General features: G+C 38.3%; 2 protein-coding genes across 2 annotated transcripts in view; one reads left to right on the plus strand and one right to left on the minus strand.

Annotated features, from left to right (window-relative positions):
• The window catches only part of KIF15 (kinesin family member 15), a 37,034-nt gene extending 26,818 nt beyond the window's left edge, over positions 1–10,216 (minus strand). Inside the window, exons 1-10 of the mRNA XM_068935670.1 lie at positions 9,958–10,216; positions 8,769–8,811; positions 7,292–7,475; positions 5,732–5,808; positions 4,534–4,571; positions 3,505–3,602; positions 2,932–3,111; positions 2,047–2,256; positions 1,799–1,924; positions 116–238 (exon numbers count right to left, since the gene is read on the minus strand). Of these exons, the coding sequence (XP_068791771.1) occupies positions 116–238; positions 1,799–1,924; positions 2,047–2,256; positions 2,932–3,111; positions 3,505–3,602; positions 4,534–4,571; positions 5,732–5,808; positions 7,292–7,475; positions 8,769–8,811; positions 9,958–9,976 (1,098 nt within the window). The 5' untranslated portion in view covers positions 9,977–10,216. The remainder of the gene's footprint in view (positions 1–115; positions 239–1,798; positions 1,925–2,046; positions 2,257–2,931; positions 3,112–3,504; positions 3,603–4,533; positions 4,572–5,731; positions 5,809–7,291; positions 7,476–8,768; positions 8,812–9,957) is intronic.
• KIAA1143 (KIAA1143 ortholog) lies at positions 10,165–23,905 on the plus strand. Its single transcript, XM_068935671.1, has 3 exons — positions 10,165–10,470; positions 13,287–13,446; positions 21,303–23,905. The coding sequence occupies exons 1-3, from the start codon at positions 10,363–10,365 to the stop codon at positions 21,512–21,514; spliced, it is 480 nt and encodes a 159-aa protein (XP_068791772.1). The 5' UTR covers positions 10,165–10,362; the 3' UTR covers positions 21,515–23,905.
• The last annotated feature ends 263 nt before the right edge of the window (positions 23,906–24,168 follow it).

Consider the following 24,168-nt stretch of genomic DNA (forward strand, 5'->3'; position numbering starts at 1 on the left):
TTTACGATAGCACAAGAGTATTTCATGGAAGCTATCTTGTTTGAAGATAAATATGTAAGTTATATGACAAAAAGAAGTTTGTTGCCACAATAAAAACATTGAGTAACTTTCTTACCTTGTTTTTAATCAACTTTGCTCGCTGAGCGAAATTAAGAGTGGACAGTGTTTCACCAAAACACCTGGATCCAGGATGAATATTTGCAATGATACAGGTTTTTGCATTACCACCAAGGGAATCCTGTTTGAAAACAAGGAATTTCACTTTTTTTGTGATTTTTCATTACAGCAGGAAGCCATCACCTCCCTCCTAACAGCTAGGTATCATTTTGAACAAACTGCAGAACAGATTTTGTATTTAGCAAATCTCTATGCTGCTTAAGTATCTGAAATTTCATTTCTAACCTGGATATAAAGAAAGAGACTAAGGAAATACTTCATTTGGGTTTTTAAAACCCCAATCTTACATTACTAATCAATAATATGAGGAATTTGTTACACCTAGCAACAAGGAGAAAAAAAGTCAGGTAATATAGTAGATATCTCACTTAGTCATTTGCAGCTTGCTATTTGTACTGTGTTGAAGGTCATCTAGCCTGCTCATTGTTCTTACCAATCTTCCAACAGTAGTTTAAACAAACAAACAAAACACCCACCCATACAAAACCACAGATGATCCATGGACAAAATAAATAAATAAATAAATATATATATAAAATGGAGAGGCTCCTTTATGTGTTTTCAAGTATCTCGGTGCAGTTTGTCAAGGAGGTCTCAAATCTGTTGAGAAGGCAGAGGTTAAATAAAAGCAATGCTTGAGACTGAGCCTAGTATTACAGTTCAGCCCACAGGCTTCCACAGCATTCTCTCCCTAGGTGAGAAGGTCCTGTGTTTGTGGACTTCTTTGCAGAACAACCACCTAAAAAAATAACCCTTTAAGAAAACAGCAGCTTATACAGTTGCAATTCTCTACCAGTTTCTATGTGTTTTGGGTTGCGCTGGAAGAAAATAATACTTTCGAGATTTGTGCTTCTAAGGTATACATAACACAGGGAAGGAACGTTCAGGAAATTCTGCCGTTATCACAATGTGTTATAAGTAACGCAATTACTATATTACCGTATTATAATACAAAGTTACGGTTATTATTCACAACTGGTCACAGAATTTTTGTTAGTGCTAGCATTCAGCATAAAAATCTTTGACGACTTCCAACTGTGTTTACTTTGTTACTCATCTCAAAAAGAGCCCATGAGCTCTCATATAGGTATCTGTAAGTTTATCTAATTATTAACATCATACCAAACCTTAGCACACATAGAATAATTCTGGAAACTTTTAAACATTTCAATACATCTCTAAATGTTACATTGTGATATACAATGCTTCCCAAACTGTAGGGGAAAAAAAGAAGCACATTTTTTCATTAACACATGCTTTTACTTAGCTTTTACATATCTGCAAAAATAAATTTCACGTCCTCAGTAAACTGCTACCAGCCTGTTCAGGTAGAAAGATATTTTTAAAGCTTTCTTTCACCCACCCTCCTACTTCAGATCTTCTTTTTAAATGGAGAGAAAAGAAATTGGAAACTGATTTGCAGAACCTCCAAAACCATCCAAGAATCCAGCTATATGCCAGAAGATTTTGAAATGTCACTGCACAGAGAAATTAATTTTGCAAGAACTATTAACACATTTTTATGGACCTGTGTTCAGCTTTTTACAGTAATCCTCCCCCCCGCCCCCAAAATATTGTTTCTGCTTCAACCTGCCTATAACATTCAGATGATATATATTACCCGTAGCAGAAAAGTAAGCTTGGAATCCCGGTAACAAATGTGTCTCTGTTTTCCATTACCCACATCAACAAGTGCTGTGATTACTTGGCCCAGGCAACTCAGTGATCGATTTATGTTACCTGCTTCCTAAAAAGAGAAAACAACAAGTGAGCAGATTCTCTTTTGGGGATGAGATAGGACAACACATCTGAAACGGGGGGAAAAAAAAGCAAACAAAAAAAACCCACGATAGATGGTACAGAGCTAACCTTCAATCTCAGTCCTTCTGCATGGGTGTCCTTTTGTCTCTCAGACCCTGCCAAGTCCACCAGGTTCAGCAGGGAAGATCGAATGTTAACAATCTCATTGTTTTTCTCCATTGATTCCACTGTGATAGTGAAAACTGCATGTGATCTTGAGGATTCTCTGTTCATTGAGGTAGATGCTACACGACGATTTCTCCAGCCCATAGTTAATACCTAAGCATGAAAAAATAAACAGTATCAAGTATCTCAGACTGTACCCAGTAGTTACATAAAAGTGAGATAAAAAAGCAAGCATATTTCAGTGCAATGGCTGTCAAGAACTCTGACAAAGACTTTTCTCCAGTAAGAAAGTATTTTAAAAGTAAAAAATATAGCAGCAAACTCTATTATAAAGACATTAATTATAACACTTGCTTCTTTCCTCTGATAGTGCAACTATGGTTTGAGTGTATGACATAGCCAACACTGGTGTATATTAACCGTACACAAGGAAAAAAGTACTTAAAATTGCAAAAGTCCTGTGTCCTCATAGTCTTGGAGGAATAAACCTGATAATTTCTGGAACTCATACACTGCCCAGCTAGCCCCAGATGCTGTTTTCTGTTGCTATTCCAGAGAAATACAGTACAAACATTAGGAAAAGACTACTGTTATTGCAATTCACATAGTCCAAACTGCAGAACTATATGATTTCTTACATCTGTGGGACAGTCAGGACACAGCTCCTAGAAACAATGGATTTTTCCCACTGTTTTTTGGAGGATAGAGGTAGTGGAAGAGGGTGTTACACAGACTATGCAAAAATATTTACTTTAATTAAATGGAAATATTAACCAAATGAGCAATGAGATACATAGCCCAAACATTAAGAAGTGACAAAAGGACTACCTGGTATGCTTCAGCAGCCGATGACAACACCTGTTCGACAGCACCATCAACAAAGACTCCCTTCTTGATGTGTTCTCTGAGAAAGAGTCCAGCCGAAGCAGAATCTAGCAAGTCAAATATCTGCTCATTGTAGATTTCAATAAATGAGCATTTGCAGAGAAAATTTTTTCCACTGCCAGCCTGAAAAAATATGGTAATTTGCACTATAAACATTTTTTTAATTAAGTGTAGCATTGTATGGCAGCGAGTTTCCTTTTATACACATAAAGTATTAGTTTGTATATATATTTTGTACATTAGATTCCTCTGATGCCCAGATGATAACCGTCATCCAGAAAGCTAGGGGCGTTTACAGACTCACAACATAAGCATACCTGTGTCCAAAGAAAGAACATCATCTTTCAGTAGAGTACTAGGAGCAAGCATTGCTCATAAATAAAATTGATGCAACACAGTCATAATTCAATAGATCTAACTGGCACATACCAGCCTTACCAAACAAATACTGACCACACTAACCCTGAATTTGAGACATTACTTTCACTGCAATGATGAATATAAAATTAAACGTACCTTTTCTTTTTCACGTTCAATTAGAAAAAATAAGTATTCAAAGCTCCGTGGAATTACACCTCTCAAACTGTGAGTGAAATTGTCAGAATCAGATGGTCCTAAAGAGATTTTTAATTAAAAAGTTTCAATTAGTTAGTACTGTTTAATAGTAATGATTGGTCTTTTCAATATACTGTTATAGAAGCCTTCAGCAACCAGATTTTATTCTATTTATAGCCAAAGCACTGAATAAACACAACAAAATCAGTTTTCAAAATCTACGATGATATTCCACAGTCAGACTTAAACGTAGTCTAAGGGATGCCTGTGAAAGGTAACGCGGACAGAGAAGATAAGTCAAGTCTAGAACAGCATAAACTACAGGGACTTCCTTAGAAAACATACACAAAAGCGCTAACACAGGTACCTCAACCTTGATCTAAACAACCAGAGAAAAGTCCTCGCACTCACTTAATTTCTGTGCGGTCCTCTAAAACATGTAGAACATACTCTTTTTGGTTATTGCAGTAACTTTCAAAAGACAATTACAATATAAAGGCATTTAAAATTAACACTATATGAACAGCAAGAATATCAGAGGCTCCCTTCATATACAGAGGGGACCTTAAATTCCTAGTTGGCTAGGGGACAGTTATATCTCACTAGGTTTCCATTCGGAAGAGGGTTACCTACTAAAATTTGTTTCTACCCACGCAAGAGATATTGGCTAAACAGGGAAGCCAGAAGAATTACTCATTTTTTGAGCCATTTTAGTGGAAGTGTTTGATTTCATTGAAAATCTTTCTGCTGCTGAAAAGCATTAAAAAAAAAAAAAAAAGAGATACATTTTCAAGAAGAGCACCTATTCTTCACTCTTCTGGTACAAGGTACGAACAATTGCATTTAGCGCTACACCATTTTTTAAATCATACATGTTATCTGCAGAAAGAAAAATACCTAAATCACCTCTTGTGTTCAAGCAAGACGACATTTCAACTCAAGACAAAACCATTAAGAAATCACTGAAAGATTAAGCTCTCATGCACTTACCCATCATAGTAAAAGTTTTTCCTGACCCTGTCTGGCCACTTAGGGGAAAAGAAAACAAGAAAAAGAAAGGTAGGTTAAAAAAGCTTCATTCTCGTTGTGAATTTTTCATTTATTTGCATATCTTGTGGTAACTGGCAGTTTAATACGAAAATATATTTTCCCCTAGACTGAAGATAGGAAAAAAAGAAAAAGACACTGCCAAGTTGAAAACTGGTTAGCTAAAAAACCCTACGAAAATATAACAGAATTCAGTGGTCAGATTTACTGTTATATAAGTCACATTGCCTCCTCCACCAACCGTTTTCTTCTCCATTTCTGCTGGAAAGGGAAATACTGAACTCAGCATTGAAATAAGACCTTTCAAATTCATACATTAGAGCTAATTTTTTGTCTCAGTACTTTGGGTTTTATGCAAGTCAGTAGAACAAACCAAAAAACAGAAAAAAATACTTCCTTCTAAGTACACTATATCCTCTTTATAAGCATAGTGATTAATCACGCTAGAGAAATTTCAGGGCAAATTCATTTAATTTTTCTGTGCTTATATATTGTAACAAAGTAGATTTCACTTTGCAGTTCTGCAAATGCTGTGCTAGGCCAAAAACCCAGGAAGGTTTTGATTATATCAGTCCTTTAAGTTAGCATTTTTGACCAAAGTGCTTACTTGGTTTTCAAAAAGAAAAAACATTGTGAAAGCTAACATAACGATATTCATGCTACTAGTCATGTATATACTCCCATCTTGAAAACATTTTGAAAGTTAAAGTTATCATTCATGCGTTCTCCCACAGGCAGCTTGGGTTAACTAAAGAACTGAGCTGGCCAAATATCAAGTCAAAACAGTTTTCATTCCATTTCATCATGGATATAATGAAAACAGCTCTCTCTAACATTACAGTAAAACTTATCTTTTTAAACAACTATAATAGTACAAATGAAATTAGTTTACAATCCACATAATTGGCTTTACGTATTAGACCAATAGATGTATTTACGCATTGGCTATAAAGAGATGCCTCAGGAAAAGGAATAAGGAGTACTCTTCAATATTGCAAAAACATTCCCTACGTCATGCTGCACTGAGTAAAGAAGCACTTTAAAGGCTTACTGCAACATTAAGCAAGGCTCTGAGACTTCAAGCCACTAGTACTTATTTACACAAACTTCTCAAATATTGTAATTGATATGAAACACTTACTACGCAAAGATGGTTCCATTATAGCCATTCATACATGACTCAACAATGCTTTTGGCCACACTTGAAAACACTGACTCCTGGAGACAAGGGGGAAAAAAAAGGTAGTTGGCACCATTGGTTCAAATCTCTCTTCTATAAAGTTATTGGATAAAGAATACTAATAATATATAAAATATGTTGCATTCTTTAAAGTCAGAAATGTATCATGGCCTGTAAGAGTTCTCTTGCAACAAAGCATCATAAGTCTTTGTGACACAAATCACACCCTCTGAAAAAACTGTATTCCTTGTTTCTATCTGAAAGAATAGTGAACCTCAGCATCATAATGAAGACTTTCAAATATATATTATACTAATTTTTGTCCAGTGTTTTGGATTGTAATTAGGCTATGTTGTTTGTACTGTCAGTAGGTGAAAATTGAGCCTATCACATTCATCAAAATTTTCTATGTTTGCCATGAATTGGCTGCACTGCGGTGCATTCCGTAATCTGCAGAACTGCTATCCTCATCTATTTTCATGTATTTCTTAAGCCTGCTATGATAGCCTAGCTCCAAATCACAGCCTAACTGGCTCAGAGTGGTTTTTTCCCCCCTTTGTTTTGTGTTAAAGGGGCACAGTATACATTACAGGTTCTTACTAAAACTTCCCAACATTTTCTGTGCCGAGTTCTCCATGAAGGTGGGTGACATGATGCAGTCCAGAGCAAACAGCTTACTTCCTCATGTAAGAGACTTACCTGAAAGATGACATTGCCCTTTTATCAGAATAAGTTTAAAATACGTATTATGAAAAAAGAACTATTCTTACTCCCTACACATGACCAAAGTTTTATGATAGAACGGAACCCATCACAGAAACAACTCAGTGTTCAAACTGTTTTTAAAACGCTTGTTACATAGATTTCTTATAATTTTCCGCAGTAAGATAACATAGCAGGAAGGAAAGGCTTCCTGAAGAGAGTGGAAATGGAAATAAGGGGCTTCGGATATTAAATGGGATTGAAGTCCGGGATGAATCAATATTATGTTCAGAATTACAAACATAATCTTACAAAAATTAAACTGTAGGATCTTCCTTCCAGAATGACCTTTTCCTAGTAAAAGCAGTATTAGTACTATGCAGTAAAATCTCAGAACAATACATCTGTTTCAAGGCAAGTGCATAACAAGCAAATATAACTAAAGAAAAATATAACTAAAGAAAAATAATATTATAAGTTCCTAATGTACAAATCACCTCTTCAACATCAGCTACTGACTGCCAGCTGTTTTTATGTGCTTATCTCAACAGCAAGGTTTATTTTTGGTCTGTGTATTACTATAAAATTGAAAATTCTGTTTGTAGATGTTAATGTAAACCTTGATAAAAGAAATTATTAAAACTCTTAAAAAATATATTAAAACTATTAGAATTTAGTGTAATGTGTGTACTATATCTAAACATCCAACCAATCTCATCACAGCAAAAAAATAAGACCCAAGAAATCACATATGAAGAAAGGTCTAATGTAGCAGTTGCCATAATTTGAGGAAAAAGTGCAACATTTATCAGTTTTTACCTGTGTTGTTTCCATATTTGCAACATAATCAAAAGTGAAGATCTTTGGCTCAGGCTTCGAATGCAGACGAATGGTGTTCGATGACAGAACAGATAGACACAAGCCTTGATCTCCATCAGCTAACGCAGTTCCCTCTGAAGGGGGACGTATCCTCACGTAAACTTTGATAGCATCACCTTCAACACTAAATGAATATTTATGCATTAGATTATTTGGAAATAGATTTACCACCTATTTGATAAAATGAAATCACAAAAATCAGAGTAAGCATGCGGAGTCATACAAAGGTCTCTCCTGAAATTATACTACTTCTAGCTATAGACATGAATTCATTACAAGTTGTAGATACATTGAAGCTAAAGATGTGGCAGATTTAAAAATGAAGAATGAGAAGTTAACGGTGGGATTTATTGCTGTTGCACATAACTCTAGTTCTAAAAGAGCACATATCAGAGTGAACTTGATGTATACATGGATGATAAACAACAAAGCTGTTATAATATTAAAGGCTTTGGAAGTTTCTAAGATTTCAACCTCCTTCTTACTACTGGAGGTTAGAAAAGACTTTACACATGGAGTAGATGATGATATATTCCAGCAAGAAAGTTACTAACATTTTTCGTGGCTGCTCACAGGGAGGGAAAGAATAATCAACTAAATGATCCATGAGTCTGATAAAGTATAGCAACCCCTAAATTTAAAAGCTCCCGGCCTATTTCATCACATTTCTCAGTAGATGCACCAGGAAATTTAGCTTGAATAAGCAACTGCACATGACTATTATATTAAAGCTTTGAGGAATTCTGGCATAAATAGCACTATAATGCGTAAAGCAGTACATTCTTACTTGAATTGACAGCAAGCTTGGATTTACTTAACTGCTTCATTTTTTCCCAAAAGTCCATTATAGCATGAGGATATTATAACTAGCATTTATTTTTACTTTTGATAAACCAGAGAAAGAAATAGAATAAATTTAAAAGTAGAAAATGACTTCATGACTGAAACGTGGGGTGGGGGAATGACAGAGGAAAGGGCTAAAAAAGAACAGGAAGATGGATACAATATTGGATTTGAGACAGACGACAATACCTTGCCAAATTTTTTTTCAGTACATAACATTATTTTGGGCTGGGGCAGAAACTATTTGTGTTTATTTGGAGGAGGTTTTTTTGGTTTTTCTTTTAGCTTAGGACTTCCTCATGGAATTTAAGTTTACTGTCCCTTCAGAGATATTCCAAAGTCAGCTGCAGAGTTAATAGACAAATGAGAATTTACTGCATAGCAGCATTCCAAGAGGAATCTGATGCCTCAGAACAATAGTTTTATTAAGAGCAATTTTTAAATCCCTAGAAGGAAGTTTAAAGAGAAAGGCAATAACCTTGTGCAGGAAAACATTGAACGAAAAACAGACGTTTGTATGTTTTCTGCAATGCGATTATTCATAAACAGGAACTGGCAAATACTACCTACTTACCTAGGTGAGTTCAACAAAGGTAACGTAGGGTCACGCAAATCTCCTATAAAACAGGAGTGAAAAATACACATTAAAAAAAAAAAATCAAACAACATATAGTTATCTTAAGAAAAAAGAAAAAAACATAAGTAATACTGTGGGAAATAAATGGAGAGCCTAATAAATGTTTGTTCCATACACGTAGCAGCAGAACGGCACAAAAACAGTTAGCAAGTATCTTTCTTTGACACAATGTTTCTTGCAATGGTACAGAAATCTCTATTCCTGCAATAGGAGCAAATACAAGCTTTTAACTTCGTGTGCACAAGTAGCCTGCTGAAATGAATATGTTCATTGAATATAAATATTATGTGAATACACATAAAGTTTTGCAAGTGTTTTTGACAATTAGAAACATAAACGTTAATGGCATTATACATTCCTATTACATTTAAAAATTGCTAACTCATTGCAGGTAAAATAACAACACAGTATGAAATAGCTTCACTCATGTGATTGAGAAACTTGGCATCATAGCACCTGCGCAAATCCAAGCAGTTATATTGCTTTCACTTTTATGAAGTAACGCTGGGCATCACTCTGTAACACATACAGCTTTCCTGCACATACAAGCATCGTTTTACACAGCTTAACGTTTCAGTCTGAGGGCACATGTAACTCCATAGATATGCAGGATGACTTCGTTTTTACCTAAAGATGAATCTAAGAGGAAATTATTTCACAGAGGTCAAGTAAACAAAATTATTAACATGATAAAGTACTCAAATTTAAAAACACAAATAAAACGACAACGATGATTTACCAGAATATTCCAGTAAAGACCTTGTAAGGCCTCTAAACTTGCACAGGCTTTATTACAGGAGGATTTAAACCTGCGCTTTAAGAGCAAGATTAACAATAAAGGGCCAAGCCACCGGTCTTGATTAACATTCACGCTACACGAGCATCCTTCCGGCGCTACGTGAAAAACAGTCGCAAACGCACGGTGGGGCTGGAGCCTGTTTGCTTCGACCCACACCAAAACCTTTGGGCAGCGCGCTAACTTCCCCTTCGGACGTTTATTCCCGGGACGTTTGAAGCGCACGGCCGCCCCCTCCCCCCCAAGCCCGCCTCCCCGGCGCGAAGCCCCACGGCGGCAGCCCAACCCGGCCCGGGGCGCCGCCGCGGCCCCTTCGCGGCAGCCCCTCACCTTTCGTGCCGGGAGCCATGGTCCGCGCCTCACCAGCCGGCCGGCTACCCGCCCGTCCCCCCTCGGCCGCCTGCCCCAAAATGGCGGCACGTTTGAATTTGGCGCTAAGAGCCCCGGGCGGCGCGGCCCCGCCTCCCCGCTGAAGCCGCGACGGGCGCGGCCATTCCGTGTCAAGCCCTCCTTCCCCGCGCCGGCTTCTTTCCTGCCATTGGCGAGAGGCGCCGTTTCCCACTCGCCCCTCGCCGGTCACGTGACGGCGGAAGTCGCGCAGGGGGAGGAAACGCGTTGGCTGTGTCCCGCTAGGGCCGCCGTCCCCTCGCGCCTCCTCGGAGCCGGAAGTGCGTGGCCGGGGCTGGCCGTTGGCGGCCGAAGCCGGGCAGGGGGGTGGCGGTGGTGGCCGCCGCCATGAGCAAAAAGAACCAGGTCTCCTACGTGCGGCCGGCCGAGCCCGCCTTTCTCAGCCGCTTCAAGCGGCAGGTCGGGTATCGGGAGGGGCCCACGGTGGAAACCAAGGTAACGGCCTGGCCCTGCGCCCACCCGGGGGACTCCCCCCCCCCCCGTCCTCGCTTCCCCCCCGCGCTCGGGCACCGCTGCCGCCCGCCAGCCCCAAGTAGGCCCCTGGGTGCCACCGGCCCCGTTTCCGTGTGCGCCTGTCACGGCCTTGCTTCCCCCCCCCCCCCCAGCACCGCAGTGACCTCCGCGGCGGTGGGGTGGGACGGGGCTGCTGCCCGCCCCTGGCGGCAGTGCCCCCTCGCCCCCCCTCGGGCCTCAGACCCAAAGGGAAAAGCCCTGCGGCAGGGGTAGGGAGGTAGCACTGCCAGGCTTTTGCCCCCATAGGGAAGGGGGAAACGTAGTTATCGCCTTGAAAAATAGCAGAGACTGTCTTTGTAACTTGTTTTTTGTTTCTGTGTCGGAGTTTTTTTTATTAATTTTAAAAAAAGCAGTATCCCACCCCATTTCTGTTTTTAATAATTGCAGCCGTGGTGCCTTTCATGGGAGTAGCTGGCCCAGTGGCAGCAGTGACCAGCTGGTACCATGGCCCTGTCAGTACCGGGGCTCTGCCAGTGCATTCAGCGGTCTGTGGGGGCCGTGGGAGAAAACAGTCGTGATGCCCCAAATTTAATTTGCCTAATAACACTGAAAAGGAAAAAAAATATGTTTTAATTCTTAAAAAGTGTAGTAAAAAATATCAGAAAAAGGGTAATGTATATTGAGGTCAGGTCAGCTGACACAAACATTGCTGTGATGGTGAGGTGGGCAGGGCTGAGGCAGTAGGGCTCCGAGTCAGCTGTTTAAAAGGCAGGCTTTCTTGATGGCTCTGGGGTGTGTGTGTTTCCAAACTGCAGAGTTTCTGCTAACTCTAGGGTTTTACAGGATACCTTAAGAAAAATAGTCCCATCGTTACACTAATACATTAGAGAGAAATGTATTGTTCCCTGTAGGAGACTAAGGAAATTTAATTGTGGTGCAGTTTTGGTGGTAGTCCTGTTTGTGCAGTTATGTTATCGCCTAGTTGTACTGACAGAAACGTTTGGGGGACCCTGCAAGTGTCCTATATGCAGCAACCTAGGCGGGAAAAAAAAACCAGAATGCAATAACCTACCAACAAGTGGCTGATTGTCAGTGCCTTTATTTGAACCATGCTAGTCCCACTGTGAAACAAAGCTGGTTTAGCTACTGCTAAAACCAGCTTTGCCACCCGAAAGCTGTTTGTGAAACAGCGTCATCCTTTTTGAAGTAGCTTTGAATGACACTGTCCTTAAATGGAAGTTAGCTATGGTAGTTTGTTACTTAAAAGCACAAAATATCTTATGACCGTTGTTCAAATAGTATTGTGTCATCTAGTTAGGATATGTAAGTTATTTGTGAAAATATCTTCTGTTACGAACAGTCGAAGTATTGACTTTAACTTTGTGTCTCGTTTGCCTTTACTGCCTTTTAAGTTTCAATCCTAGTATGCAGTAAGACCTTAAGCTTTATCTATATGCTCTCTCTCTTTATATATGTATATATGTGTGTGTGCTGTATATACACACCCATAAGGTATATGGCTTAAGCCAATATCATCCGCTCTCTCCAGAGTGGTCGATGAAATACTAACAGCAATGACTTGTTAGAAAATAAATGTGTAAATTAATTTGAATTTGAGATAAAGTATGCCCTTAGCATGAGCTATTTCATTTCCTGTGAAAAACTGGAACTTGCCTATTTCTGTGGTAACTTCAATAGAGTAGGGTAATGCTATCTATACTTTTTCAGTTCCTATGATCTTGCCAAACTATGTTGTTGGACTGAGATTTCCATACCAACTCTCTGCCTTAGGCCACGTTTGTTTATATAAAATTTTCATCCTAGATTATTCTTCTTTCTCGGAGCATGAGTTTGGGAGAGTGGGAATGGAAATTGTCTTCCTTATGTTAATAAGGTTTATGATTTAATTGGGTAGCTTTAATAATAAAGCCACCATGGACACCTTTTCCCTTCTCAGTGTTTTGACTACAGCACAGAGGATTCAAATTTGGTCCCAGGCATTTAAGACTATCTTAGTGTGACATGACAGACATTATTTGTATGAACAAAGGCAATGAATTTCTTACCTTCCAAGTTCATGCTGCTTTGGTCTTTGAAAGCAAACATACTGTTTTTTTCCACAGGAACCTGTGTCTCAATGATGGAATTGGACTGTTAACCTTGTGCCCAGCTGCAGCGGCTCCCCAAGAGCCTGTTTAGTTGCCAAGTACCAGCAAATCATAAAAGAATTTGGCTCTGTCTGCTGTACTGGGATGAGGGCATAAGGGAGTGTGTCTGGTGGGTCAGAGTAACATACGCTCTTTTACCGAAGGGTATGACAGTAACTGTGTTATTTGGACAATGTGTGTTGGGAGAGCCTAGCAGGTCTCCTTACCAGCTTTACAGCAGAAGGGAAACCAGAAATTGACCACAGGATCACAGAATGGTTGAAGTTGGAAGGCACCTCTCAAGATCATCTAGTTCGAACCCCCTGCTCAAGGAGGATGACCTTGAGCAGGTTGCACAGGAATGTGTCCAGACGGCTTTTGAATATCTCCCAGAATGGAGACTGCATGACCTCTGTGGGCAGCCTGTTCCAGTGCTCAGTCACCTTCACAGTAAAAGAGTTTTTCCTTAGATTCAGACAGAACTTCCTGTGTTTCAGTGTGTGCCCCTTGCATCTTGTCCTGTCACTGGGCGCTACTGAGAAGAGTCTGGCTTCATCCTCTTTACACCCTAGATTACTAGCCCACTGTTGGCCGTTAGGAGTTGTGATTTAGACTGGTGGTAAAAATTGCTTTTATTTCTCTCCTGTCTAGAGAGAACAGCTTCCACTTCCCGATGATGATAGTGAGAATGGCAGTGACAAAGAGGATGAGCAGCCTCAAGTGGTGACACTGAAAAAGGGGGACTTGACTGCAGAAGAAGCAATGAAAATTAAACAGCAAATCAAAGAGGCCCTAAAATCAAGCGAATCAGGTGAATTTCAGACTACTACTTCCTGCTTTGTATAGCCAAGGAGAGAGAAATAACTATAAAAGGAAGCTTGATGATATTAGCTCCATTTTCTACTTGTTTAATATTACCTCTGATTAATAGCTTTTAATTTCTTAGCTAAAATAATTTGCACTTGTGATTGCTAGTCTGAAGTCTTTGACTGCATGCTCGAGATCTCTGGCTTTTTATAATGTTGCAGTTACATGCTTCCTGATTGTGTATCCTACCTCCAAGTAGCAGTAATCTATTTGTTTGGTGTGGGGTTTCATTATCAGCTTGATAAACAGTCTTTTTGTCATCACCTGTGATAACTTTTGAACTCGTTAATCAGTTCGGCAAAGTTTGGTAGAGAGACAGGGAGCCTTAATCATATGAGCTGGTAAAAAAAGAGTGCCTGGGGTAGAAGGAGTAAACTCAGATTAGTGCTTCTAAGGAGAGAATGGCTGGTGTGCAAGGTCACTAGCATGTTCAGGTAATTGAATGATCCACGTATTACTTGCTCAGAATCAGCCCCAGTATGTGCTGTGACTTCCACAGCTAGTGGTTCTGGGGACTTGGGAAAGACCTAGGAGTACTGTGGGGTGATTTGAGATGTGAAAGGAAGGAGATGAGCTGAAGGTTTTCAAGAGTGCAGGGAGCGAGGTTGCAGGATGAAAAGAGAGGGAGCTGGGATTTTCAAGGCAGGTATTTTGGAACATAGACTGTAGTAAACAAGCTGTAATAAACCAGGCTTTGTTGTTTCTGCTGCTCATGAGGCAATGGTTCATCTTCTGTGCCGTTTTGTATTTATGCAAATACAGAACAAAGTTTCAAATACCTACTTCTCGGGTCATTATGCTCTAAAAATGTAAACTTTTACACTGAAAAAACGCAACATCCCTTTTACCCTGCTTAAAACAAAATGATAAAAATTATATCTTATTCTCATTGCCTAGGCCTTATGGAAATAATGAAGTCTTTAGAGCCCTGGAGGAGAGGGATACAATATGTTAAATTATTGATGCAAGAAGATGGTGCAGCTAGTGTGGCAAAACGATTGTCCTTGTGGATTGATGACAGAGGAGTGAAATATGCCATTTCAACTAATACCTAGTGCCTTGGCTCTTAATGGGAAAGGGATAATTTCATTGCATTGTTACATCCTTTTTAACAATCCGATTATAGCTTTACATTCTTAATAAAATAAATCAAAACAACTCTTGATAATTCTGGAAAGAGGTGATCTAGCTATTCTCAAAGATCTTAATGAGTTTACTTATTTTAGCTTTCTAAAAGTTAGATAAGCAGCTAAATGAACTGGAGTAATGCAAATAAGACTTCTGCGGCAAAGCGTAAGCCTTGGTCAGAGTTAGATGAAAAGCTAGGAAAGATGCAGAAGATCTCTTTTCTTCCACGCGTGGCTGAAAATCAATCTTCCATACAACTTGAGAGCCTTCTAATATTTTTTTAATGAAAATGCAGTCTCCACTGACGTCAATTTCAGCGTGACACAACATGAGCAACTTAAAGTTCTGTAAATTGTTCTGAGTGGACTTTGACAACAGCTTCAGGTGTAAACTCATGCCAGAGATATATTATGTAAAACTAAATAAATTAGTTGAATGTAACACATGATACAATAGTGGCAACAAACATATCTACAGGAAAAAAACCATTTCTTTGTAACATTGTTCTTGATTCAGAGTATACAAGGTTTGGAAGGGTTTTATCTAAGTTACTGAACAGGCTTTTCAAGAATGGAAAGATGAAGTGGTGTGGAAGAGGTTGTTGCAGTTAGGTAGTGAAGGCATGACATCTGTGAGTGTTCATCATTCAGCTATTGTTGATACAAGTGCGTTGAGCATCCAAAAACGCTTCCAACATAACACAGGATATGAAGAAGTGTACCTTTACTTTTGTGTGTGTGTGTGTATGTCAGAAGACTTGACAGGTTATAAGTCGATATTACTGTCTTTAGTGAAAATGTATTGAACCAATTAACCATTTAGATCTAGAACCTTACAAGTGTAAAATAAAAAGATAATTCGTAGAAGTTGTGGAATTTTTCCTTGGTTAGCCATTGTGGCTATTTCCAAAGGCTATAAACTGAGTTTAGAGCCGAATGGGAGGCTAGCATAGAGCTATTAGTATGACATCCATAGCTTCTTCTGTCTTTTTCTACCATTTGGATTAGAAAATTCAGATCTGTGCCACAGATCTGTCCTTGAGTAGGAGTATGGATAAAAATTGAAATGATAGACGATGGAGAAGTCAAATAACAGTAGAAGGAACAAATACACTGAGAATTTTATGTTTTTGAAAAGCACATTGATGAAAAATTCTTAGAATTTTATAACGTAGGTTAGCTTCAAACTGAATAAAACTATCTGATTTGTTTCTGCAGGTAGCTATGTAAAAGTGGTAGGCCTAAGCAATGAGGGGACCAAGGGCTGTATTTATGCAGTTCAAACTCCTCTGAGAAAACACGCTCAGCTTTCTGATTGCTCTGTGATTTCTGCTACTGAAGTGTAATGCATGTGCCTGGTGATGTTGTTTGTAAAGCTGTCACGTGTTTTCTTTTTAAAAGGGGAGTCACCTTCTAGGTGTTGGGGGAAATAGCCTACTGGAAGAAAATGGCATGATTCTTTCCGAGCAATTTCTTTTTCATGTGAGCAACTGTTATAGCAGCCACTGGAATCTTGAGTGATAACAGTAGGAGGAGAGATGATTGTATAAGGCTGCGCAGAAAGAAGCAGTTGTCCATGAGAGTCTACTGAGATGGAGCCCATGCTGTGAAAAAAGTCCAAAAGCAGCTGATCCACTAACTTGAACACACAGTGTGAAATGGAAGTGTATTTGAACAGAGTAACCGAACCTCTTCTCTGATGGAAAAATGACGTTCCTAGGACATAAATGTATGTAGTGAGCTTAGTAGTACTGAGTCCCTGTAGGGCTTTGGCACTTCTGCTTGTCACCCCTTCATCCCTTGAGTAACAGCTTGCAGGTGGAGAAAAAAATACACAGTAGGGAGTAGCAGGATTGTTGAATCACTGTACTCTGGGGACTGCTGCCCTCTGTTCTACGTTATTGTATTACTATTTGCTCGTCTGCTTTTGCTATCAATATGAGGCCTTGGCCTGCTTTCCCTTTTTTTGCTTATGGAAGTGAACAGGGTATGTGGTAGCATGCTCCTCTCCTGTGGAGAGGACCAGGTGTGAGATTTTCAATGGAAGTATAGGTGACAGTGCTCAGTTTGCTGAAGGCTTCTTTGAGACTTTGTTTATCTTTGCCGTACCAGTCTTATTTCTAGATTTAAATTCTGATTTCTTGTCAGAGGCAGATATTTAGGCAGCTGATTACTTCTAGTTTAATAGAGTTTTGAGTAACATCTTTCTTTACTCTCTTTTTTCGGATAGTTATCACATGTAAAATGGCAAGTATAATGAAGGTTTGATGTTGTATAATTTGATTACGTTTCTTGTTGCTTTGACTATTTCCCAGAGCTGACAGTGAAATGAATTCAACAGATACTAGGCCATAATATATGTCACTGAATCAGAACATCAGTGAAATTATGTGAAGATGGAAAGAGTAACAGGGAAACCAATTTCAGAACTGCTAACCTTCCTTTCCACCATGTTGAGATTAAGGCCAATGCACTTTGATAGATCATAAGTAATGTGTTTCTAACTATCTATTGTGAATAGAAACTTTCTGTTAGTTTTCCAAAACACCAGAAATAACCAGTTTTGAGGTTCTGCTCTCCCTTATCTGTGTATCTGTAGTGATTGTCTTTATCTGAAGGTCCTTGTCCTCAGGCTTTGGCTTGGGGGGATATTATTCTAGGATTTTACAAATGTCATTTACTTTCTTCTCCTTCATTTTGTTCCACAACCCATTTGACATGACTGCGCTTTTTTTATTTCAAGCACCAGCAGTTCCTGTAACTTGCTTTTTCTTTAAAAGATGAGCTTCAATCTTGCATTAATTTGGCAAAAATAGCTGATTAATGTTCTAGCCTTGCTTAGCTGTCTCCTGAGGCAGAGCAAAATTTAGTAATGCTCTTACATTGGCCTTGCAAGTATAGTAGTGGAGAACTTCTTTAGCTGGCATAACCTTTCCTATATTAAAAAACCTCCTCCTTTGCTGAAATCTTTTTATCCATGGAAGACTGACTTACAGGCTTTTTAAAAAAGAAGTTGTTTGTTTACCAACAGTCATTTTGCTTAAGATTTTTATGTAGCATTTTATAAATAGTTTCTGTCAGTTCAGAGATAAATAAAAATGGTCTTATGAGAAATTAAATTTGCACAAAAGAAAAGATGGTGATTGCTGCAAGATACTTTCCCCTAGCATTCATTATAGTCTCTGGAATTGATTTTTCTGCTGCTTTTCTAGTTCATCTGGCCTCTGGGACGTTCTGATACCTCCTGACAAATTTGGTCATCTGCATGTGTCCTTACTCATTCAAAGTCTCTTTAATATTATTCTTGTGTCATTCTATATGCTGGGGGATGGATGAGAAAAAGAGAGGAGAGCCAAGGAGAATCCACTCTGTTCTGCTTGTCCTGAGTATCAGAGTTCTTTCCTTAGCTTAAGCACTGTTTTATCATGTGAACAGTAGGAATCTAAATCAAGCCTGTTTTTATAGTATTTAAAGCCCCCCCCCCCAAAAAAAAAAAAAATCCCAAAGATCGTTTTAATTCAGAATGTCCTCAATAGTGAGTGAGGCTAATTATCTGAGGAAGATTAATGTTTTTATCTACGTGGCACCAATGTGTGGAATTCATGTAGTGAATGCTTCTGAAGACATATATAGAGAAAGGGTGGTGAGGAAGCACTACAAAAAGGAAGTATCTTCAACTGATAACCCAAACTTCTACCCATAGCAACCAGTAAGAAATTTTCCAAGTTACCATAATTTTTTTTCCCAACCTTTGCCATTAAATAGGTATGTTTTGAAATGTTTTGTGTGCTCCTCCTTCCTGACATTCCTGCCAGTTTGGTGCGTTGTGCGTTTCCTGCTGCAGCCTAATACACCCATGTGGACAGAAATCCGCCCTACTGAAAGATGGTGCTACAGACTACACAAATGAATACCACCCCCCCCAAAAAAAAAAAAAAAAGTGAAGAGCAGTATTTCTTTTTCAGTCCCTCAGTTCTACTCTTGTAAGATACAACTTGTAATTAACGGAAGAAAAAACCCCTTTCTGAATTTGTGGCTTCTTGAATTTATGTCACTCGTGAAGTGGATTTTCAACTCAACATCTGATTATATCTCTCTTAGTCTAGCAGTGTAAAAGTTTGTGATCCAGGCATAAACAGTTATGACTAAGATCATTCACAATTTGAACTGTGTAGTTTTGTCTCTCATCTTATCACTGGTGCTTTTTATTATTTCTCCTGTGATACTGGTTGGTTGGTATCTTGGTTGTCTTTTAACTGATGTGTTCTAATGCATTTATCAGGAATCCTTTGCCTGATTTGTAGTACTGATACAGTCTTTTATAAAGGCTCTGTTTTAAAAACTACCAACACTGAGATTGCTTCTTCAGTCTCTTCTTTGTCCTGCTTAATAATGATTAAAAGATCAATTTCTGGAGGTCATCAATACAGACAGTAGCTGGCACGTATCAGTCTGGTAAAATTAGAAAGGATGAGGTGAAGTTTTTTAGCAGCTTAAAAATGTCATCCTAACAAATCAACATTAAATTCTTGCATTGCTAAGTCAAATTCTTTTGAAATGCATAATCTTTCTGTTCTCCCTCTTTCCACAAGTTGCTTAGGTAAGGCCAGACCTGTGGTGTTTCCTTATCTGATTCATTCTTTGTCAAGCACTGATGACGCATCTTAGCTCTCTGAAGTTGGCCTGAGATTCCTACTGAAATTAATTTCCTTGAGCATATATATAATAAAATTCTGACAGTGTTCTACGCGTCCAAGAACTAAAATCTTTTCCTTTGTTGCAGAATGATACACAAATAATACTGAGGCCCTGGAGTTCAGAACTAAGCCAGTTGCCATTTTAGTGGTGTTTCTGAGATTTGTTCTGTTTATGCACTTTGCTTATAAAGATTTTAAATTCACGTTGCAAAGATATCGATCAGTTTCTCCATCTGGTAGACAAGGTGAAAAAGTTAATGCAGTTCACAACATGTGCAGCAGAAGAGCTGGGAGTAAAATTTGAAACTTCTGATTTCCATTTTTCCATGGAATATGAGTACGTAATTGTTTAGCTGATCTATTTTGCAGGTATGCTTTTGTTAGTTTTTTAAAGTTTTATTTTTTTAATTTACCATTCTAAGAAAGTGTAGTAACCACTCTTAAAAGAGACTCTAAAGAGACTTTTTGATACTTCTCATGCTTCTGCAACAGCTAATTGCTTTGAAGTGCTGTTTCCACAGCTGCGACTGGTACTGTATGCAGTCGGTGTGCTGACTGACAGAAGTACATAGACAGCTGGGTCTGGTCATAAGTGAAATTTCTCTTATAGATGCATCTTTGCAGGACTCAGCTTATATCATTTGCCTCAGATCTTGTTAAATTAGAAAAACTGACTCTCTGTATAAACACGAACTCCATTATTCTCTTGTAGCTGACCAACAGTCAATAGGGGAATTTTTTTACATTAAGCTTCTGAGCTGCAAAATTGAGTTTGTGATGGGAAAAATTTATTTAAATTTTTTAAGGTTAGCGCAGCTTCTGAGGAATGATATGTAGTATATCTTGATTGGCTAGATGTGGTATATTTTCAGAAATAGTTATTTTTCTCTCTCAGAATTTACTGTGGGCACTTCTTAAAACTTGTGCATGTGTAAGTTTAAACTTACATGTACAACATTTAAACACCTGTGTTTTCACATAAAATTCACAATGGAGCCATTGATAAACATGCTTATAATAACTACTATTGCTGGTTATTTCTTGTAGCTATAATGCTTTACCAATGCACAAATACTGAATTATATTCCAAAAATCTGGTTAGTTATTTTCTGCATAGTATTAGTCCCTTGTATGCTACTGCAGAAGTCTGCACTCTGCAGAAGTCATTGACAGGAACTGGTGCTTGTTAAGCTAGTGCTTTAAGCTAGGTTTCTTCCTAAGAAATCTGTGAAAATTGAGGAATTCTAGGTGAAGTTCCCTAAGCAAGGTGATGTCTTCAAAGCATTTAATACATCAGATGTAATAGTTGTATTGTGTTTTTGAAATGTTATTTGCTCTAGTACGTATGGACGACCAGAGTTAGTCAGTCTTAATGTGTTTTCAGGGCATAGTTTGGTAGCTTTGCAGATATGAAGAAACTCTGAAACATTCATCCCATATAATAATAAAAGGCAGGTTTATGGCCATGTGATCTTTTTAATTGTCTCTATAGGACAGTAAATGAAAAGCTTTGTCTTGTATATGTGACATTTAGTCATTTAAAGAGGTACCATAGTTCTGAAATAAGTGCATTTGTTATTGTGGATTTAAAAAATAGTGAAGTGGATTTAGAGGATCATATAAAGTGTATCATACAGCATAGAGGATAATATAACATTTGACAAGTGGTTGAAGCTGGATCATGTGGGAGGAGCTCTGCTACTTACAGTACCTCCTAACTTAAAGCTCTGGTTAGTGAGAACCAATTTCTATTAGTAACTGTGGCAGAAGGGCTTGCCATGAAGCAGATATGCGTGCAGGAAGGACATTAGTACAGTGGAGACTGTATGACCAAAAAATGTATTTTCACTATTGCTTTATTATTTCAGATGTCTTGCTGATCTTGGCTATGGGGAAACAGACAAGATAATAGTGAAGTTCTCTATATGTGTGTGATCTTGTGAAGATGAGTTCTGATTTTATTTGCGTTGTTATAGATGGCGAACCAGAACCTGCTGATGGAAAAATTATGTTCAGGAAGCCCACCAAACGTTCCTCAGAGAAGTTTTCGGGCCTCAATGTAAGTTCAAGTAAGAAGATGAAAGAGGCGAAGAAAGCTAAAAGAGAAGCAACTACACCTCAGAGTGCAGCTAAGCAAATAAAAAATAGCAGTCTTCTCTCATTCGATGATGAAGAAAATGATGATTAGGAGTTGTATGTATTTATATTTTATATACCATTTCAGGGATCAGAGTAATATTGACCATTTTCTTAGAAACTGAGGCTTGTTGTCCGAGTCTTCTCTTACTCTGTTATAATCCAACTAGAGCAACAGTATAAAATTAGCGATAGCAAAATCGAGCTCATTTTTTTCATTTCAGATGGAACTGTATAAGCAGTATCTATGTCTTTGTTTTTAAAAGAGAATTTAAACATGTATGTCAAAGTTATTTGAGATCACAGATGAGTAGCAAAATACACCTGTACATATCCAGCTTAAATACATTTTCAATCAGTGCATTTTAAAATGTCCTCCTTTACCAAAATAGCATTTCTTCTCTATTTAGTGGCCCTATTTGATAGTTGTGTGGTTTTACCTTGTTCATATTGACTTAACATTCAAAAGAAATGGACTGCATTCCTGTGGAGTGCGGACTGAAGTCTTTTGCCTCATATCTTAACAAAACTTTGCACTGAATTTTGCGCGTATGGTTTGGCAGATTAGCTCTTCTAAGAGCCTTTCCAGTAAAGTGAGCCTTCAGTTGCTAAAATCAGGTAGCGTTAATGCTATCTTCAGTGAATGCAGTCCAAGAAGCACCAAATTTGTTTGTGCTAGTAAGAGGTAAGGAATTTGATTCTAGTTGATTGTATCAGCTTCTGCAAAAGAAAGATGTGTAAACTTTTGGAGATTGTGCGCTTTGGTTATCACACTGATAATCAAGACGCGCATATATACATTCATATTTGAGATCTCAAACAGTTTAAAAACATGTATTTTATCATGAAGCTGTGGAAAACTGCTTTGGTTTTTGTTACAGTATGAAATTCTAAGCAGGAAATCTAAGTCGAGAAATGTTATAGCTGTGATACAAAGCTTTAAAATTCTTCACTTGACCATGTAAAGTGCATTGAAATAGACCATTTCTGCATAATTTATGTAACAGCATCTACTGAAGTTCACAATAACATTGAGAACTGATGGGACTGGGGAGAACAAGGGGTGGAAATAGGACTAGTGACTTTGACGTGATTTGAAAGTGTTATGTGTTCTGCCATCATATGTAAGCAAGACCTGAGCCTGCTGCAGAATATGAGGCAATGGAATCGATTCTTCTGCTGTGTGACAGGATATTCAAAATTATTCAGCCGTAAAGCTTCATTGCGGAGCAAATCTGAAGTTGCTGTATGAAACAGCTGTTTTTAATTTGTTAACTTGGTATTAAACAATAAATTGTTTTCTGTATGTGGTCCAAATATATTTAAATTCAGATTTCAGGGCATAAAATGGGATTTTTGGAGTAACCTGCTTTCATATGACTCCAAAGCCTCATAAGCCTCTTACGATTGCTGCCTCTCTACATAGTAACTTCCTGCAGCATAAGATCAGATGTAAATTTATGTGCTATTTCACACTAATTTCATCAGTGCATGTTACCCTAATTTTGAAAATAAATAGATACATTGTGGTTTCAGAAAATTAAAAGCAGACCTGTAAATGGATATTAAAGTTTTGAGGGAGCACTGGTCTGGTGCTAGAATTGCCAGAGGGGCAGTATGGTAACTAGACCCTCCCCATGAGGGCATTTTACATTTGTACATACATCATTTTTCTGTATTCTGCATATATAAGAAAGCAAGTCATATATAGGAAAAAGAAACATTGAGTCAAAGGTTTCCCAGGGATTAATCTTTCTGTTTATTTTCAATGGTAAAAACTTGTTTGAATACATTTTCTAAAAATGAAATATGCCCATGGGATATCCTATAGAGTTGCAGTATGCTGAAGGAATATTTTGTGGTATATCTGGGATGGAGTAAATATTCTGACTTGCTGTGGCCCATTTGAAGGAGTGAGTTAACGTATGAATGCTTACCTAAACTTTTCTGACTCTGTTTGTCAGCACAAAAATACACTTGCGCACATTTTTTCTCGCACCGCCTGAAAGCTCTTCACTTTAGCTGCAAGGCGGTTCCAGAGACGTGGTTATCAAGAGGTAAATGCTTGCCAAGGATCAGAGGGAATTTAGATTTACCTTACAATTTGCGAGGGCCCTTCAAATACACAGCTTATTTGGCACATTCAAAACGAGATTGATGTCTTGTTTGAGCTCAGTCAGAAATTGCATTTAAACAAAATTTACTCTTTTTAGTGAAAGACTTGTGAGATTGAAGGCCAGTAAAAAGGGAGTTATCTGAAAATATCGGGTAGAGTACTTTTGCTTAATCATACTTCCTGCCCTGCGACTTCATGGCAGACGTCTGGAATGCAAATAAATTAATTGGGTTTGCTTGGAAATAATATAATGGAAGGCATGTTGTTCTTCAGGCAACACAGCAGGGAAAAGAAAGGCAGATACGGAAACCCAGTTTCTTTCCTTTATTCTGTCTGTGATTTGTAGTGCTCTGACCAGGAGACCTTTGTATTCATTGTATTTCATTCTCGGTTCGCTTAACAATAACTAATTGGATATGTTTTATTAAGAGGTGTGAGTGATGCACAAACGCATTTTAGTCAGGTGGTCATGTGAAAATTCACTGTTCTTAATGTGACACACCAGGAAAATTATACACGCCATCAACTCCCCGTGAAACCTGTGACTAAAGAGAACAATTACTTGTTCATTTAGGAAAGACATGTGAAAC

The sequence above is a fragment of the Struthio camelus genome, chromosome 2 (assembly GCF_040807025.1).
Source record: "Struthio camelus isolate bStrCam1 chromosome 2, bStrCam1.hap1, whole genome shotgun sequence".
In the NCBI taxonomy this organism is placed as follows: Eukaryota; Metazoa; Chordata; class Aves; order Struthioniformes; family Struthionidae; genus Struthio; species Struthio camelus.

Coding starts and splice junctions, on each gene's coding strand:
- KIAA1143 (XM_068935671.1), top strand. CDS start 10,363: ATGAGCAAAAAGAACCAGGTCTCCTACGTGCGGCCGGCCGAGCCCGCC. Junction 10,471..13,286: donor GGCCCACGGTGGAAACCAAG/GTAACGGCCTGG, acceptor TCTCCTGTCTAG/AGAGAACAGCTTCCACTTCC. Junction 13,447..21,302: donor CCTAAAATCAAGCGAATCAG/GTGAATTTCAGA, acceptor GCGTTGTTATAG/ATGGCGAACCAGAACCTGCT.